This window comes from Amphiprion ocellaris, chromosome 9 (genome assembly GCF_022539595.1).
Source record: "Amphiprion ocellaris isolate individual 3 ecotype Okinawa chromosome 9, ASM2253959v1, whole genome shotgun sequence".
Taxonomy (NCBI): Eukaryota; Metazoa; Chordata; class Actinopteri; family Pomacentridae; genus Amphiprion; species Amphiprion ocellaris.
In genome coordinates, this window is record NC_072774.1 from 20,766,515 (window position 1) to 20,782,630 (window position 16,116).

At 38.6% G+C, this 16,116-nt stretch overlaps 1 protein-coding gene across 1 annotated transcript; it reads right to left on the minus strand.

Moving 5' to 3' along the window:
* Window positions 1-824: 824 nt before the first annotated feature.
* Window positions 825-12,954, minus strand: LOC111563377 (glycoprotein endo-alpha-1,2-mannosidase-like protein). The gene is made up of 4 exons (XM_023262426.3): window positions 12,128-12,954; window positions 10,339-10,448; window positions 3,000-3,076; window positions 825-1,911 (listed from the first exon to the last, which is right to left on the minus strand). Exons 1-4 carry the CDS (start codon window positions 12,636-12,638, stop codon window positions 1,275-1,277), a joined length of 1,335 nt encoding a protein of 444 aa, XP_023118194.1. The 5' UTR covers window positions 12,639-12,954; the 3' UTR covers window positions 825-1,274.
* Between the last annotated feature and the right edge of the window lie 3,162 nt (window positions 12,955-16,116).

Below are 16,116 nucleotides of genomic sequence, written 5' to 3' on the forward strand. Positions count from 1 at the left end.
AAAACAGCAGAACCTTAATCAAATCAATCCAGAGTGGGTCCAGTCAATGGCAGGTTTTTATTCATGAAGCCATTCCATATCATCGAGTCCTTTTTTCAAAGCTAACTTCTGATGGTTTTATTCTTTAACTTAAGTGAATGAAATGTGCTCAGAATGAACATGGTGTGTTTCCATAAAAGTAAAATTAAGCTTATCAGGTAGGTACGAGTATACAACTTCAATGTCTGAACACCTTTGGAAAACTCATGATCAGTACTAATCCGTGTCCTGTAGCATATAAATACTCAAAGATATTCTGTTTTACTTACCACGTAAAATACTTTTCTTGAAATTTCTTTGAGAGGGTTGTCACTGGGGCTGCCTTTTTGACACAATTTCAAAAATCTGAAATGATATAAAACCCTGTTGAAACATGTTATGACTTTGGATAAGCAATAGTTTGGTATATTGGAAAATAAATTTATTTCCTTTCGTGGCGTGTCTTATGTGAGGAAAATAATGTAACTATGAGGTAAGCCACCAAGAAATCAATCCACTTGTAACAATCAGTTATTAAATTAGCTTTACAGGTGCTGAAAGCAGGTTTTGTTCATGCTAGAAAGACCAAGGTAAGCTGTTTCTCTGTTTTCTGTCTTTATGCTGAGCAGACCTAACTGGCTATGAATTTATATTTAAGGGACAGATATGACATTATTTAATCTTCTCATGTAAAAGAACTAGAAAGTAAAAGTATTTTACAAAATGTGGAAAAAGATGCTTTTTTGTTTCCATAAGAATCCTGTAGAATATTGGGTTTTTGAATCATATTAGTAATTTTTAAAACACCACTTCATCACCATTTTAATAAGCTCTCTGAACCTGAATAAAGAGACAAAAAACTAGTACAATTTTCTTTGGGAATCCACTGTAAATAAGAGAACAACAGTGTTTCGACTACAAGTTGACTGTAGAGAAGGACATGACACCCTTACTTGGTGACACATTGTATTTATGAATATAGCAGGAAGGAGCTTCACACATTACAAGTATGCCGGAAAACTGAGATCAGAGGTGGGTCCTTTGAGCAGTTTAGAAGTCTGGACTGTCAGTACAGTTCAGAGAAGACTAGCATGTGTACACATCTCCGAACACACACTCTAGGAACACTCACGTCTGGCCATGTTCTTCAGCACTCACATCTACAGGCGAGCAGAATCTACATTCATTTGTTCTCTCTTTGATTCGTAAACACACTTTTACAAGAGCATGCTTTTCCACTTCGCAAGGATGAAAGCTCACATGAGCCACTGCTCCTTCTCTTTATTGAACTGCTCGGCCCAGCGGCGGGTCAGGTCCAAGTAGTGATCGGGTCCATGTGGCTGGTAGTCCAAGTATACACGTGTAACAGTTTTCTTAGGGACCGCCCTCTCTATCTGTGTCCCCTCATGCCATTCATTAAAAGACGTGATGGTGACGATCTCTGGGCGCACATTGAGTGCCGCCTGCAGAGCTGTCTCGTAGTAACGGCCATTCACCCGGTTGCGTGTGTTGTGGTTGTTCCAAGGCCGGATGCTGGTGTCAATATAACCAGGCCCCACGCTGGGGATGAAAAGTAGATTGTTCCCATCACAGAAAGCCTTGATGGCTTTCCAGTTCTGGTGAGAAGAACCGAAGGAGAAACCATTGGAGGCAAAATATGTGTACATGCCATCAAATCCACCTGCAAGAATGTCGTGCTTGTGACGCTCTTCCACAATCAGGGCGATAAAGATTGAGTCGTAGGCTGAGCCACGCACACTGTGGGAACCAGTAGGAGTCAAAAATTCAGACCAGGACTCTGGTGGAGTTAAGTAGGAGTCATAGATGTAGAACATAGGAAGACTCTTCCCTGTGCTGGAAGTAAACCTGTAGAAGGCTCCGTGGTCACCATACCTTCAAGACAATAACAGAGTAAATGAAGAAGCAGCAAGATGAAATGCTGAACCAATTAGTTAATGACTAGTGAATTAAGTCAAGAGGCTGACGTGTTATTTAGAAGGACACACATGAAGCTAATAGTGTTTTAAAGCTTAAAAATGTAAATTTCATCCTGGGTCCGATCCCTCAGAAAAAGGACCAGAGGTATTTTGTTCAACAAAATCAATTCACAAGGGTTTATCCTCTGAGAAACATTGTTGTGCTATAGCATCACTGCCATCTGCCTGTTAGATTATTAGATATATTCTGTTTAAAGTTGACAATGACACATGAGGATAACATAAAAAGACTCATGTTAAAGTGGACAGGTTTTATCCTCTGGGGAGCATGAACCTGTTGAGTAAATTTCTTGACAATCTTTTTGATATTTCTTGGAAACAGGCAAGCACACACAGTATGGGTTTATGTATCTGACATAGTTTAAACACATAGTCTGTCAGAGAGTAATCATAAAACAGCTGTAAGAACTATAAATGCTATATTTACAGAATATCTCCTTGGGGATCAATAAATTATTTCTATTCTATTCACAGAGAAAACAGAAATATATTTATTAGGTTGTGAAAGAAGTTTATGAAGTCAACAAAAATTGATCCCATGGTTACTATAAATGTCCACAAAAAAATTTAATAGTAATTTAATGGAAGTAAGTGACAGGTAATCTTGCTGAGAAGAAACGTGGACACACACACCAGCCATCATCGTACTATAACACTGACCACTGAAGCAAAATATAAAGAATTTGCATGTCATTTCTTGTTTACATTTGCTGAAACTCAATATCTTCAGAAGGTTGGCGTTTTTGAGTTTCTTCGGACCTGACAGGTGCTACTTTTTAGATTAACCTCAATATGAAAAGTTAGAAAAAGAGCTTTTACTTTAAAAACTCATTCATAAGTCATGGAACTGGTCTTATATAATCACAAATGCATCCTAAAAGTATTTCAATGTTGTTACTACTTCTTCTTCATCCATGCATGCAATCTTAATGGTTTTCTATTTGAGGTTACTCAGTGATGAAGTGCAACCAGACAGGCGCCTACCTGTCAATGATGTACTTGATGTTGTCGTGAACACTCTGGTCGGTCCGTCCTCTGTACGTTTGGATGTGAAATGCAACCTGGGAAGACGTGTAGAGAGACGCATGGCTTGTTGGGTGCAATTCATCATATTGCTGAGATGTCACAGTCAGCACTTGCATATGACCTTAACAAGTATCGATTCAAAATTAGCAGCTTCTCAGGGGAAACTTCTCATAAATGGCTGACAAGTGCGTCTGGTTTGTAATCGATGTTTGAGAAACTGCCAGAAAGAAATAGTTCTATAAGATGCATAATAAGTGTTGAATATTTTTACAGCCGATCAGACTGCCAATTCCACATCCAAACAAAAAAAAGTGCCCTAAAGCTTTCATTCTGATATCTAAAGTTAACTAAAAGCCTGTGAATAAGGGTAGAATGCTGACTTAGGACAGTACAGAACCATCTTCTCATCCTGTTTCATTTTCATGACAAATTCTGCTACACTGTAGAAGATGTTTTTCAGTGCTCCCCCTCTGGAGGCTTCTGTAATTCTCAGTTAAAGGCTCTGTTAAAAACAGCTATTTACAATTGATGAATAAAAGTAGAACAGGCATAAGGGACCTCAAGTGATATGTACCCAAAATGTGTTTAAGTTAAATATTTTAAGGCACGGCCAGAGAATTCAGCGACTTTGAATTATGCATGATAAAAATGAAACACAACTTTTCCAGCAGTGGACACCCAAGGGGGACAATGTGAAGGAAAAGGGCTTTTTAAGACGATGGCAGCATACAAATGGATGTAAGATGTTGTTAAGGGAGCTACAGAAAGACGCCTTAACCCATGTTGTATGATTCCTCTCTTATCCCTGATGAGAAAGAAAGAAAGAAAGAAAGAAAGACTGCATTTAGTCTGTATGTTGTCATGGCAATGCATCTCACATTTGTTGAAGTATTTCAGTCTGGACCTAATTAGTCAAATTGCTGATTGACATTAATATCTTTAGAGCCACACCAGTAGCATGGTGTAAAAGCAGTGTCACATTTATGAGGACTGTGTTTACATTTCATCTTTATATTATTGTTTACTGGAAACAATCTCTATTGTAGACAAGATGACATACACCACATTTTTTCTGCAGAACAAGGTACTGTCACTGTGATATTGACCATAGGGGATTAATGGATTACAGTGGTGTGTGGCTTAAACTTAGCCAATTGTTGTGAACCGCAGACATACAGCAATAAACTCGTACGATGCAGGAAAAACAAACAGAATAAATTGTGCCGCTAACTTTTATGTGCATCAAAATGTATTTTTTGATGGTGTAAGATGCGCTATGCCTGCAGAATACTAATTTGAAAGAAAGATGGATGCAGGATATTGATCATATACGTAACTCATGCCTTAGAATCAATGTTTATAAGGACATAACTCTTTGAACCTCTTGTGATTTAACAGCCCAATAAAGTGAGAACAAACGTGAAGCCAGTTTGAAAGACTGTGAGGTATCAGAGAATGTGAAGCCACATGATTATCAACTACTGAGGGAAAACAAATCTGTTGTGGTTTGGTATTCGCAGCAGCACAAACCACTAGAAAACTCAGCTCATTTTCCCAACACACTGGCCCATTACTCTGTGGTAATTTAGAAATAAATTAGACAGAGTTGAGGCATTTTAATACCTCATAAACATTGACAGCGTGAGTCTGGAACAACCCCAGCATGATTTATGCTGAGCAGAGAGGAATTTACTGCCATGTCATGCAGAAAGCACTAAGGGAGGAATGTGTGCCAACACAAAGATAAAGGTCCAGACCTTTATGACAACTAGATCAATTTCAACTAAGTTTGGTGCATTTCTTAATGCAAGAGTGTCACTTTAATTCTGTGGTCAAATCCAGTGGACATACACAACAATAAAGGTTCATCTACGAGTAAATGTTGCTACTCAGTGCATCTGGAAACAAAGAAAAAAATGAAGCTGATGTCATTGTAGGGCACCCATGGGCCGTATTCTCCTGTGTACATGTGGCTGCATGGCCTACTTCTGAGACAGAACTTTTACAGCCCCTCAGGGGGAGATTGTTCAGAGGCACAAACTGAGTCAGGGGACCCATGATGCACATTTCCCCTCTGCTCCTTCTCTCCTACATCCAACTTCCAAACACCCCCCACCCCACCCACCCACCCAGCCTGTCCCCTCCAAACCGCCCCCACCATCCCTTGGGCAGAAGGACTATTTCAGCTCTACTTCAAGCAGAGGTCAAGCAGCAGCACTGCTGTGGAGGCTCCATGTGATGCGCTCTGCACGTCTGCCATACACAATACACGAGCTGTGTGTGGGTGCTGCTGAAATCCTGTTCAACTTATATAACAAAAAAGTACATTGCCTTATTTTTGCAGGATTACCTGAAGAGGGATCAGTGTGTTTTTAGCTACGTGGTGTGATCGCTAAAATGACGGAAGCTAGATTGGATTTTAGTGAGCAGGCTCTGTTTCCATTTCCATTCATCTCTATTTTAATTTGTGAATACTTTTGAATGTGTAAAATTCCAAATATGAAATTTAGTGTATGCCTCTTATCTAAAGCTCCATATACTACTTTGGGGGTTTTCTCTTGGCAAAGGCTGCATTGCTAAATAGACAAAGTATGCTTTGGAGTCCTAGACCCCCAGGGGCCAAAAGCATACTACAAGGGTCTATACTAGCATCTAATTTAAATACATTTTCCTGGTTCTAAATTAGTCTCTCTGTGTTAATTGGTCAACTATCTTTTGCTACATGCCAAATGCTAAGCCTGTCCATTATATAAAACCATACTTGACCATAAGCTCATAGTTTGGAGTTGCTTGCAGATCAATATTGTAGGAGGTGTGTGACTGGGTGTCAGTCAGCAAACATTTCTGTCTTTCTAAAAGTACATGTTTATGCTCCAGTTTTACCATACATTTATAAATAATTTGCTACTTCACCACATCCACACTGACCAATTAAATCAAAACTGAAAACTTTGAATCCCTCTATACTGTGACTTTAAGTTAATCGATTAGCTAACTGACAGAAAATTAACAATTAACTATTTCATTTTCAGCCAAACAATTCATGATTCCAACTTTTCAGAATAAAGGATTTGATTTTTTTTGTCTGTCTTACTTACATTTGTAAACTGAATACAGTTGGGTTTTGAAGGAGGCCCTCCTAATAGGTGAATCCAGCCATGCATCTTAGAAAAGTTAATCCCAGAACTCATCAGACATTTCTGTGCCTCATTATTCCTGTTCATTTCTTTCTATGTTGGATTTCTCTTTTTTTGTACTATGTCATTGTGAATTACAGTACACTCTCCAAAAGTCTGATGATACAAAACTAAACTACTCATTGATTCTCTCAAGCGTTTCTCAGATAAGCTGAACGCCACTTTGCACTGTAAGCAGACTGCAGATATGTGTGTTTCTTGAATCCTGATCTGATATATTTTTGGCTGTTGCCACTGTTCCTGTGGGACCATCTGCTCTCCTCACTTGGACTTCCCTCCCACCTTTAAGCCTGCCTTTCAGTAGAAAAGAGCAAAGAAATATTTTATGATTGTTTTTCATCAGAGTTCCAAATTATGAGAGCCTAGGTTCTTTGCCTTGTCAGCATTTTGCTAAAATTATGCAAGAAGAAGCAATCCAAAGATAAATAATTCCGTGTAGACGGAGTGGGAGGAGTTAAAAAAAAACCAAGGAGAACGAAAAGACGATACGTGATAATGCTGAGCTCAACCTGCTGCCTTACACTGAATAATTTTATTCCAAAGCTCCCTCGCATCTGCTCTGATTGTGACCTTCTGAGAGCTCTCATTAAATACGAAGATAAGCAGCTCCTTCTTATTGCAATAAGATACTGAAATGTGCAGTTGATTCGCAGAGAGCAGGTCACGGTCTGTTTTTCCACACACGCTCTTTATGAAAATGCCATGCTTGCTGGGTCACTGATGACAATAAAGCATGCATTAAATTCTGTCTATTAGCTTCTGTCCTGACAGCATTATGTGTAAAACCTCATCAGCTCAGCGTTGCATGGCTAATCTTTGCGTTCTTGTCTTGCCCTTGCAGAGATACATTTTCTTTTTGCCTCCAGCAAAACAGCAGATCAAACAAATGTGATATCAAATCTGACAGGCTGGTCTGGCAAACTTACTGCCTCTCATCAGAGATGTTTAGAGAGAGGACAAGGCCAATATCTGTCACAGTGCTGCTGGAAAATAAATCCATTTTATCTTCTCATCAAGATACAAACACTCGCTTGATATTGGATTGGGTTACAACAATGTTCTGTAATTAACCTTGGCGATATCTTTACCAAGTTGTAAATACGACTTGTTTGTTTATAGGCCAGTGACTTTTTATTTTTGGTTCTATGCATTAAAAAAGGAGCATACCTTAGTCGGCTTATGTAAACACAATTTTCAGTTCAATTCCATTTTATTTATATAGCGCAGATTCACAACATATGTCATCTCACACCGCTTACCATAGTAAGGTACAAGCCTCACGAATTATAAACAGAGAACAGAAAAGCCAACAATCCAGGCTTGCCTTTGGATTCCCTATGAGTGACGGTGGGAAGGAATGAAAAAAACCTTAGAATAGAGAGGGGGAAAAAACCTACGACAGAACCAGGCTCAGGGAAGGCAGTCATCTGCCTCGACCGGTGTGGTCAAATTACACAATTACACGTGTAATCTGCTTGTTTACTCATTTCCACAAGAAATGGTAAAAAAAGGCATCTTAAAATGTCTTGTTTTCTTCTGTTCACAATCCAGAACCCACAGATTTTCAGTTTAAAGCTTAAAAAGCAGTAAATCTTCATATTTTACAGCCTGGAGTTTAAAAGAAAAAAAGGTATTTTAGCTTAAAAATGAATCAATGATTCAAACAGCTCTCAATTTGTTTTCAGTCAGCTGATTGTTTTATCACTGAAAATCATAAAAACTTAAACAAAACTTTACAGTGATGCTGATGCTTTTATCTGGCTGTTTTTTTTCTTTAATTAAACATGTGGAAATGCTGTCAGTGCATTATTAATAGCACCCGCTTTGACACAGGAGAATTCTTACAAGCTTGTCTCTTACATGTCATTTCAATTTCAGTCAAAGAATGGCCCTCGAGTGGCTTTTACTCTTGACATTAGAACACACAGACGACGCATCTTTCTTATTCTTATTTCAGTAAAAATTTGGAATACAGCTCTGGCAGGATCACTTCAAACTCTCACCATTGTGTGACTGTTCTGATCAAAATTTGACAGCTATATAAACAAAGATACTGTCATAATTTTAATCCTAGCTATCGCCCATTATTTTTCACACTGTCTCCCTTTACCCTCTCGCTCTATCTGTATTTGAAAAACATCCTTTATGAATAGTATTGCATTAAAAGCACATTTACCCTATTAAACTTCATTAAGCATTCAATACAGTGACAGGCGGCAGAGGGACCAACATGGAAGGCAGCTATACCCCCCACTGTGCCATTTTCCAACCTAATTGGCAATTAGTCATGTGTTTATGCACTCACACCCCCCCACACCTCGCTACTGTGCTGATGTGCTCTAGCGTTCATTCAACCACTGATCCAGCAGCAGCAGCTCTTTGACCAGTTTTATGCTCCAATGCTGAAGAAGTCAACATTCGGAGTGAAGTCCCCGAGAAGCAAAGACAGCTCGAACAAAGTCAGCAGAGAAAGCTGAGGAGCTCTTGGTCTTTCTCTCTCAGATTCCACGTCTAACAGTACAATGCCAGTTTTAAGTTATCATTCTAAGTGGTTTTAATCTTTCTTGCAACCTCAATAATCCTTCTGTAGCTCCTGTGTCACTAAGGTCTTCATGAGATGAATGGGCAGAAAGAGGAAGAAGCCAGACAATCATTTTTACACATTAAGCCTCAACTTCATTCACACTCTGGCAACCATTCAAAATAAAATAGAAGGTATCTTTCCAACTGGAAACTGTACAAAATTAGGCAACTTTAATACCATCCATCCATTATCTATACACCGGTTAATCCTCATTAGGGTTGTGGGATTGATGGAGTTTATCCCAGCTGACTTAGGAAAAAGGCAAGGGACACTGTGGACAGGTTGCCAGTCTATCACAGGGCTACATAAAGACAGATAGTTACACATACTTTCACATTCACACCTACAGGCAATTTAGAATCATCAGTTAACCTCATCATGTTTTTGGACTGTGGGAAGAAGCCGGAGCACCCTGAGAAAACCCATACATGCACAGGGAGAACATGCAAACACCATGCAGAAAGATCCGAGGCCCAGGCCCGGAACCACCGAGCCACTGTAACTTTAATACCAATATAAAGCAAACTGTCTTTGTTAATTATAGCATTTTATTAATTTTTTTTTCTCGTATGAAAGTCAATGGCTCGCTGTATTGAATGTAGTACCTCATGTTTCTGTATCTTGGCTTCTTTTATTGTAAATAATTTAGGTTCTAATGTGCACAAAGCTAATACTCTTATGCAGATGATGGAGTATTATGTAGATGTGGATCTTCTCTCTCAGATACACTTTCTTTTTAAAAACACAGTGACCTAAAGACATTGTTACAGTTCTTTTTGAAAATCTTGTGAAGAAACTTATTTTTATTTTTTATTTTTTATCTCAGTCATGAGATCTGTTTTTCTATTGAAGCTAGGAGCAGCCCGGTTGCTGTCATCTTTTTACTGGTTCTTGATCAACACAATGCCCCGGCATGTTGGACTTTGTGTGTGTTCTGCTACCAAAGTAAAGTCACACCATTATGCTTTGTATTCTAAAATTTATTGTCCATATATTTACTGTGCAGCTGGTATATTTTCATGTATGAAGTAATTTGGGGCAAATTCCTCATTAATTTGGACCTCTGAAAAGGTGTTTCAGTGACTTCCTCTTATGTTCACTACTTCAGATCAAACAAGAAATAGTATATATCTTAATTTTGTCACATATTAGCTTAGTTGACTCTCATTTTAGTATTAATATGCATTTGCAGTACTTCTATCAATGTTTTTTTTTGTTTGTTTAATGCCAGAGATTGACCTGGTTAAATAAAGGTTTAATAAATAGATGGAACAAATGCTGCAACATCTTTATCAGTCAGCATTACTGGTGGAAAATCAACTCTACCATTAACAGATGTTAACATTCATTCATTCATTTTCTACAATGATAAACTTGGTGTACGCACTAAAAATTGAGCCTCATGTCACGTCTTAGATTGGATTTGATTCATTGCTCTTCTTTGAGCCTTGGACTCTTTCTCTGATAGATTTCAAGTCTTTCACACACACACACAAAATGTGCAGATGCATTTTACCTTGAGGTTGTGTCTATATGCAGCATCCAGTAAAGCCGGTACTAAATCCTCAGCTGGTTCCCCGTTGTCATCAGCCAGACCAGGAGGGTACCAGGACAGGACCAGAACCCCTGGAGATACAGACGTTTATGAGCCTGAACATCCATCCTGGACCAAAAACACTGGAAAAAACCTCAGACAGCATCTGCTGAGGAGAACTAATATCCAAAATGTATATGAACCTCTGAACCTCCGATGCATGCATTTCTTAACCAATGCGTGGATTTAATCCTGATTGCAATAAATGCAAACAACCTAATGTGGGTGTTGAAAAACTATTGCTTTCATTAATTTATAGGGAGTTTTTCACACTGCCCTGGTAGTACATTAGTGCAATTACCCTGCTTGTTTTACAAGAGTCTGTCAGTCAAATGTTGGGAATGTTGATGGTACAACTGTGCATATATGGACAGATTACGAGTCAATAGGCCCTCTGGTACACGTTAAAGGCTTCTCAACTTTCCTGATGTTGGAGCAAGACTCCACAGAGGGCAAAAAGCAATTCTATAGTCTTCTTGCCTCTATTTGTAGTTGTTTTTTCAACTCTTTGTCATAATTTTGATTCTCTTTCTGGTCATTTTGTGATTATTTTGTTTCCTTTTGCAGTATTTTTTCTGCCCTTGTGATTTTTAGCACCTCTTTGGTGCGAAAACCATTTTTTGTCATTGTTTTTGTTTCCTTGTAGTTCAATGATCCATCTGAGGCTGTATGGAGAAGAGTTAATTTATTTTTTTCCCAAATGCCTCACTGCACTATCCTGCATCTGATTGATGAATATGCACTTGTCATCCTAAGACTATTTATTATGCCTTGTTTTAGTGGCAATCTCTCTGCACATTTTGAGCATGCGACAGCTCATAAATTCTAACGGAGAATTGCTGGTTCATACTCTGATGTTGACTGAAGAATGGCTTCATATCAGCCATGGTGGTGCCTGGCACCATATGAACTGGCGCATCAGATATGCACTCAGAACTAATTCATTAAATTCATGTCTGCTTGCTGTGGAGCTGTGGGGACGATTACATTACAACACCCATCTATGTCCCTGTGTGTTAAGAATATGGCCACTGCTATTCGTTTTATTTATAGGAGTCTGAGAGTCTGAGAAGTGGTAAGAAATCAGTCATCAAGTCAAGTAGAACTATTTACAGTTTGGCTGGCTGTGGGATCTAATTAAATGGATTGTTTTAACTAAGCATTGTGAGCTGGGCCCCCCGTGATCCATCTGTTAAGGCGATGAGGTTTCAGGGGGATGGATGGTCTGCTCATCATTCCGGATGGTGTACAATAACCTACTGAGCCGCAGGACAGAAACATCAGGGCCTCTCATGTGTAGGCTGATGCTCTGGGATGTTACATGACACCAGACTACAGGGTTTGGGTGTCTTTTAAGGAAGCCATAAAGGTTTCTTTTAAAAGATTACTATAGACTTCTTAATAATTCACAAGAGTTTCCATAGAAAAGTGATCCACACCTGAAATATATGTTCCATATCAGAAAAAATGCATTACATCCTAGTCAATTAGCAGCAGCTATATGGGGACCTCTGTGTGAGCGTGTGGGGGAGCTGTCCAGTGGACGTGTGGTGCTGAAAATGTTTCGTGACCCTCCAGCAGGCAGCTTTCTGCTTATAGAAGCCAGATTTCTGTGCAGCTGCTGAGCAAGAAAAACATCACTCAGCATTTTTTTTCTTTATGTCTCTCTCTCCAAGAAACTCAGGCTGCACACTGCATCTCTGAACTGTACCTGCTGCGGATGCTCCGATCTGCTCCATGTGGGACTCCAACACATCCGGATCCCTCGAGCTGTACGGATTGAGTTCGGGGTAGAAACTGGAGCCGATGTCCTCTGGTGGCATGTGTCTCCCTCTGGGGTAGCTGGATGCAATTTTGGGGTCCCAGTGTGGCACCAGGATGTGGTCCCAATGAATGTATTTGCCGTCCATATGTGGGCTGCCGTACCAAGTGTAGTAGAAAATATGAACATCGTAAAATATAATCCCCTCGGGGCCGGAGTTGGAAATAACTGCTTTGGTGTTGGTGCCGGGCGGGTGGGCTTGACCTGGGGACGTGGTGGCATCACGGGACACGGAGCGCCGGTCCACCTTCCCTGCTATCATCGGGAGGAGATCCAAACCCGGAGCCAGATCGGAGAAGCCGTCACTGGGCTTCAGCGTCCTCAGCCCCATCATGGTCCCAAAGATAAAGAGCGTAAAAAGAAACAGAGCGACGCAAGCCTTCCTCCGGAGCCGTGCCATGGTTGGCTGGAGCGGCGGTGGACCAAAAGAGCAAATAAACCTCTGTGCTGCTTCTGCACCGAGATGGAGTTCACCTCGCAACCCTACGAGCAACTCTCCAAAGTGTCCCGCATGGCCTCTAAATGAGAAAAGGGACGAGCCTACATGGTTGCAGCCCGGTCGCAGCAGACTACTTGACGCAGTTGGTTGAGGGATTTTATAACTTTCTTCTGCAGCCTGATGTTTCGCATTCTGCCGAGCTGTAGCACCGCAACAGAAACCCACTGATAATCTAGTTGATACTGCTGCAGGAGGACAAGACTTCGTTCTTAAATGCCACTAAGAGGACATATGTTCCCGATCCGAGACGTTTCACTCACCGATCTCTAAACTGACCGCCTCTGAGCTCCCTCACTGCTCCAGCTGGATGCTGCGTCCCGCCCAGAAGCTGCTCCATCCACAGATGACCTGGTGTCTGGATGCAACAACAACAATAAAAAGTGATGATCTCCGAGGATTGGTTTAAATCATCAGTGGCTGCTTGGTTCCTCCTTTACACTGCCAGTCCTGGATGCACAGACAGAAAGAAAGGTTTAAAAAGAAAACAGTCCCAAGGCAGTCAGTTAAACGCAGCAAATCTCAAGCAGATCATTATCACTCTTTAGATGGTGACATGAAATCAAGTATCAGGATGTTTATAGTTAAAACTCCTGACTTGTCCTGCACTGTGCGTTAAGACCCACACTGACATCTAGTGTTCCTCCTATTGAACACACGTTACTGTGTTGTGCCAAGAAGTGATGCTCTGCCAAAAACTGATTCCCACCGAGTTTATATTTATCTGTAGCTGCTGTTCTCTGAATCAAATAGTCCTAACACGCAAATAACTTTACATTTGTGTGTGTCTTTACGCAACTTTAACGTTTCTTGTAACTGAATAACTGTGACTAAAGAACTGTTTTCAATGGACACCATTATCAGGCCTGACATTTAAGATTATACTAGAGTTGCAACAATAAATAAAACAGCTGTATTGGTTTGAGTATTTTGTAGGAAGACTGTCAAATTTCTGTAAATCCAGATTATTACATTTTAATATTTTATATATTTTTTAATTATCTATGATAGTAAATTGAATAACCTTTGGGCTGTGGACAAAACAAGACATTTAAAGACGTCACACTGGGCTTTGAGAAAGTCTGATCAACATTTATCACCATTTTCTGAGATTTTTACAAACCAAATGACTAATTGACTAATCCAGAAAATAACTGACTAATGAATCGACATTAAAGATAGTCAGCCCGAGATTATTGTCAGTATTATAGTATGGTTTCTGATGTTTAGGCTGCATATGTTTGATGTGTCTACAACCGTGTTTAGACATGATTAATGGATCAGTTTGATATATAAAATAAAGAAATCACTCTTTTGCAATTGTCCTATATCTCTAAAATATGACTCTCATGAATGAAATCAAGTCACTTTGAAACATTAATAACATTTCAGTCACAATGTAGTTGATGCAGTCACTTCTTGGCAAGTAGAAAATGCAATTATACGAGTTGAACTGCACCTTTAAAGCAATTTTAATTAGGAAAAAAAGATTGAAATGGTTGATTTGGAACACAAAGGAGGTCAAATAATGCAGACATGGGGATAACTGCAATCAATTTTTGGTAGACAATCATTTTATGACACAACACCTGTAACTATGGCATCCTGTATGTTTAGTTGTTCACTTTTAAAAGTGAGGGTGAGAGCAGTGAAGTAGCTTTACTACTAATAATATTCCAACCATTTCATAATTCATCATTTACTTTGTGTAAACCAACCAAATCTGTGAATTAGTGCTTTTTACTACTACTACTACTACTACTTCTAATAATAATAATAATAATAATAATAATAATAATAATAATAATAATAATAATAATAATAATAATAATAATAATAATAATAATAATAATAACGCATTATATTATATTATATTATATTATATTATATTATATTATATTATATTATATTATATTATATTATATTATATTATATTATATTATTATTAAAAAGCTAAATATCCCTAATTTTTTCCCTTTAAATAAAATGCAGAAGCAAAGGGAAGTTTCCTGGAAAGCAACAGGTCACCAGAGGGTCAAGCTATTTTATTTTTAATTTATTTATTTATTATTTTATTTTATTTTATTTCATATATTTTCTATATATTTTTATTCATTAATTTACTTACTTACTAGTTTTCTTTTATATTAATCTATCTTTCATCGTCTTCACAAAGAGTTTAAAAAAGTAGTCTACTGGATACACTGACGTGATAAAGCGCCCCCCATCGTCAGAATAAGAGAATATATTGTAATTTATTAGCCCTTTGGCTCCAGTCCAGAGGTGTGAGCCCAAGGCTTGGCCCACTGCCAACATATTAGGCAGCACTTGAAAAGCAATGATCCCTTCATTGGAGATGATCTGATTTGCTGAGACTCCTACCCGGGGTTTGACTTCTTTGTTGTTTTAATACAAAACCCATCTAAAACAAACTAACTTTTCACTGGGTTGTCCAGGAAACTTCTCAATCCAATCAGCGTAATGGCGCCCATCCCTGGCAGCCACAGACAAATGGCCACATAAAGTATATTAAGGCGTGAACATTCAGCTTTACAAATTGCCAGTTTAATAGTGTGAAATATGTGTCCTACATGATTAAAAGGAAAGAAGTAGGTGAAGAAGAAAAAAAAACTATTAATGGCACTGAAAAATCTTCATAGGAAATATATTTCATAATCTAGCTCCAGCTGCACCAATAAATAGGTCTATGGTGCAAGCATTTTTTCCCTTTCTTTCTTTCTTGAAAACATGAGTAGTTTCCTTCTACAGATCAAGAGACACGTGGTAGATATTCAGTTTTACATGATAATATAGACCAGTCTCTGTGTTTTGTTTTTTTTTTGTTTTTTTTTTAGTGTTTTTCTGCTTCTCTAAATTCTAAACCTATGCTGCTTTCGATATTAGGCAAAGCGTTCCCTAATCTTATAATTTAGAATATTATGTTGTCAGTTGTGTCATTTCTTTGGACTTAAAGTATTATGCGGTTCCACAAGGGGTCGTTGTGGGAGTTGCCATAAACTCCATACCACACTCTGAAACATCCATCATGCGTTACGGTGGTTGGACATTTTTATACTAGCCTAAATATTCTAAATATCGCAGGTTATATTCATTGTACATTACTCGACCGATAAAGGTTATTAAGTAAATCAAAAAATATGCCTCTTTTGCATAAGTTGACCCTTAACCTAGGTATTTTATTTTTTAAATACAGTGTCAATATAGAAATGTGAATTTGTAAAATAAATGCTGATATTTGTTGATATAGAGTAATCCAAACGAATTTCAAATAAATTGTGTTTTTGCTTATTTTAGGACAAAAATAATAGTCGATTAAATAACTTTAGTTAAATTGAAATGCGTGTACATAAGATAGGTAGTT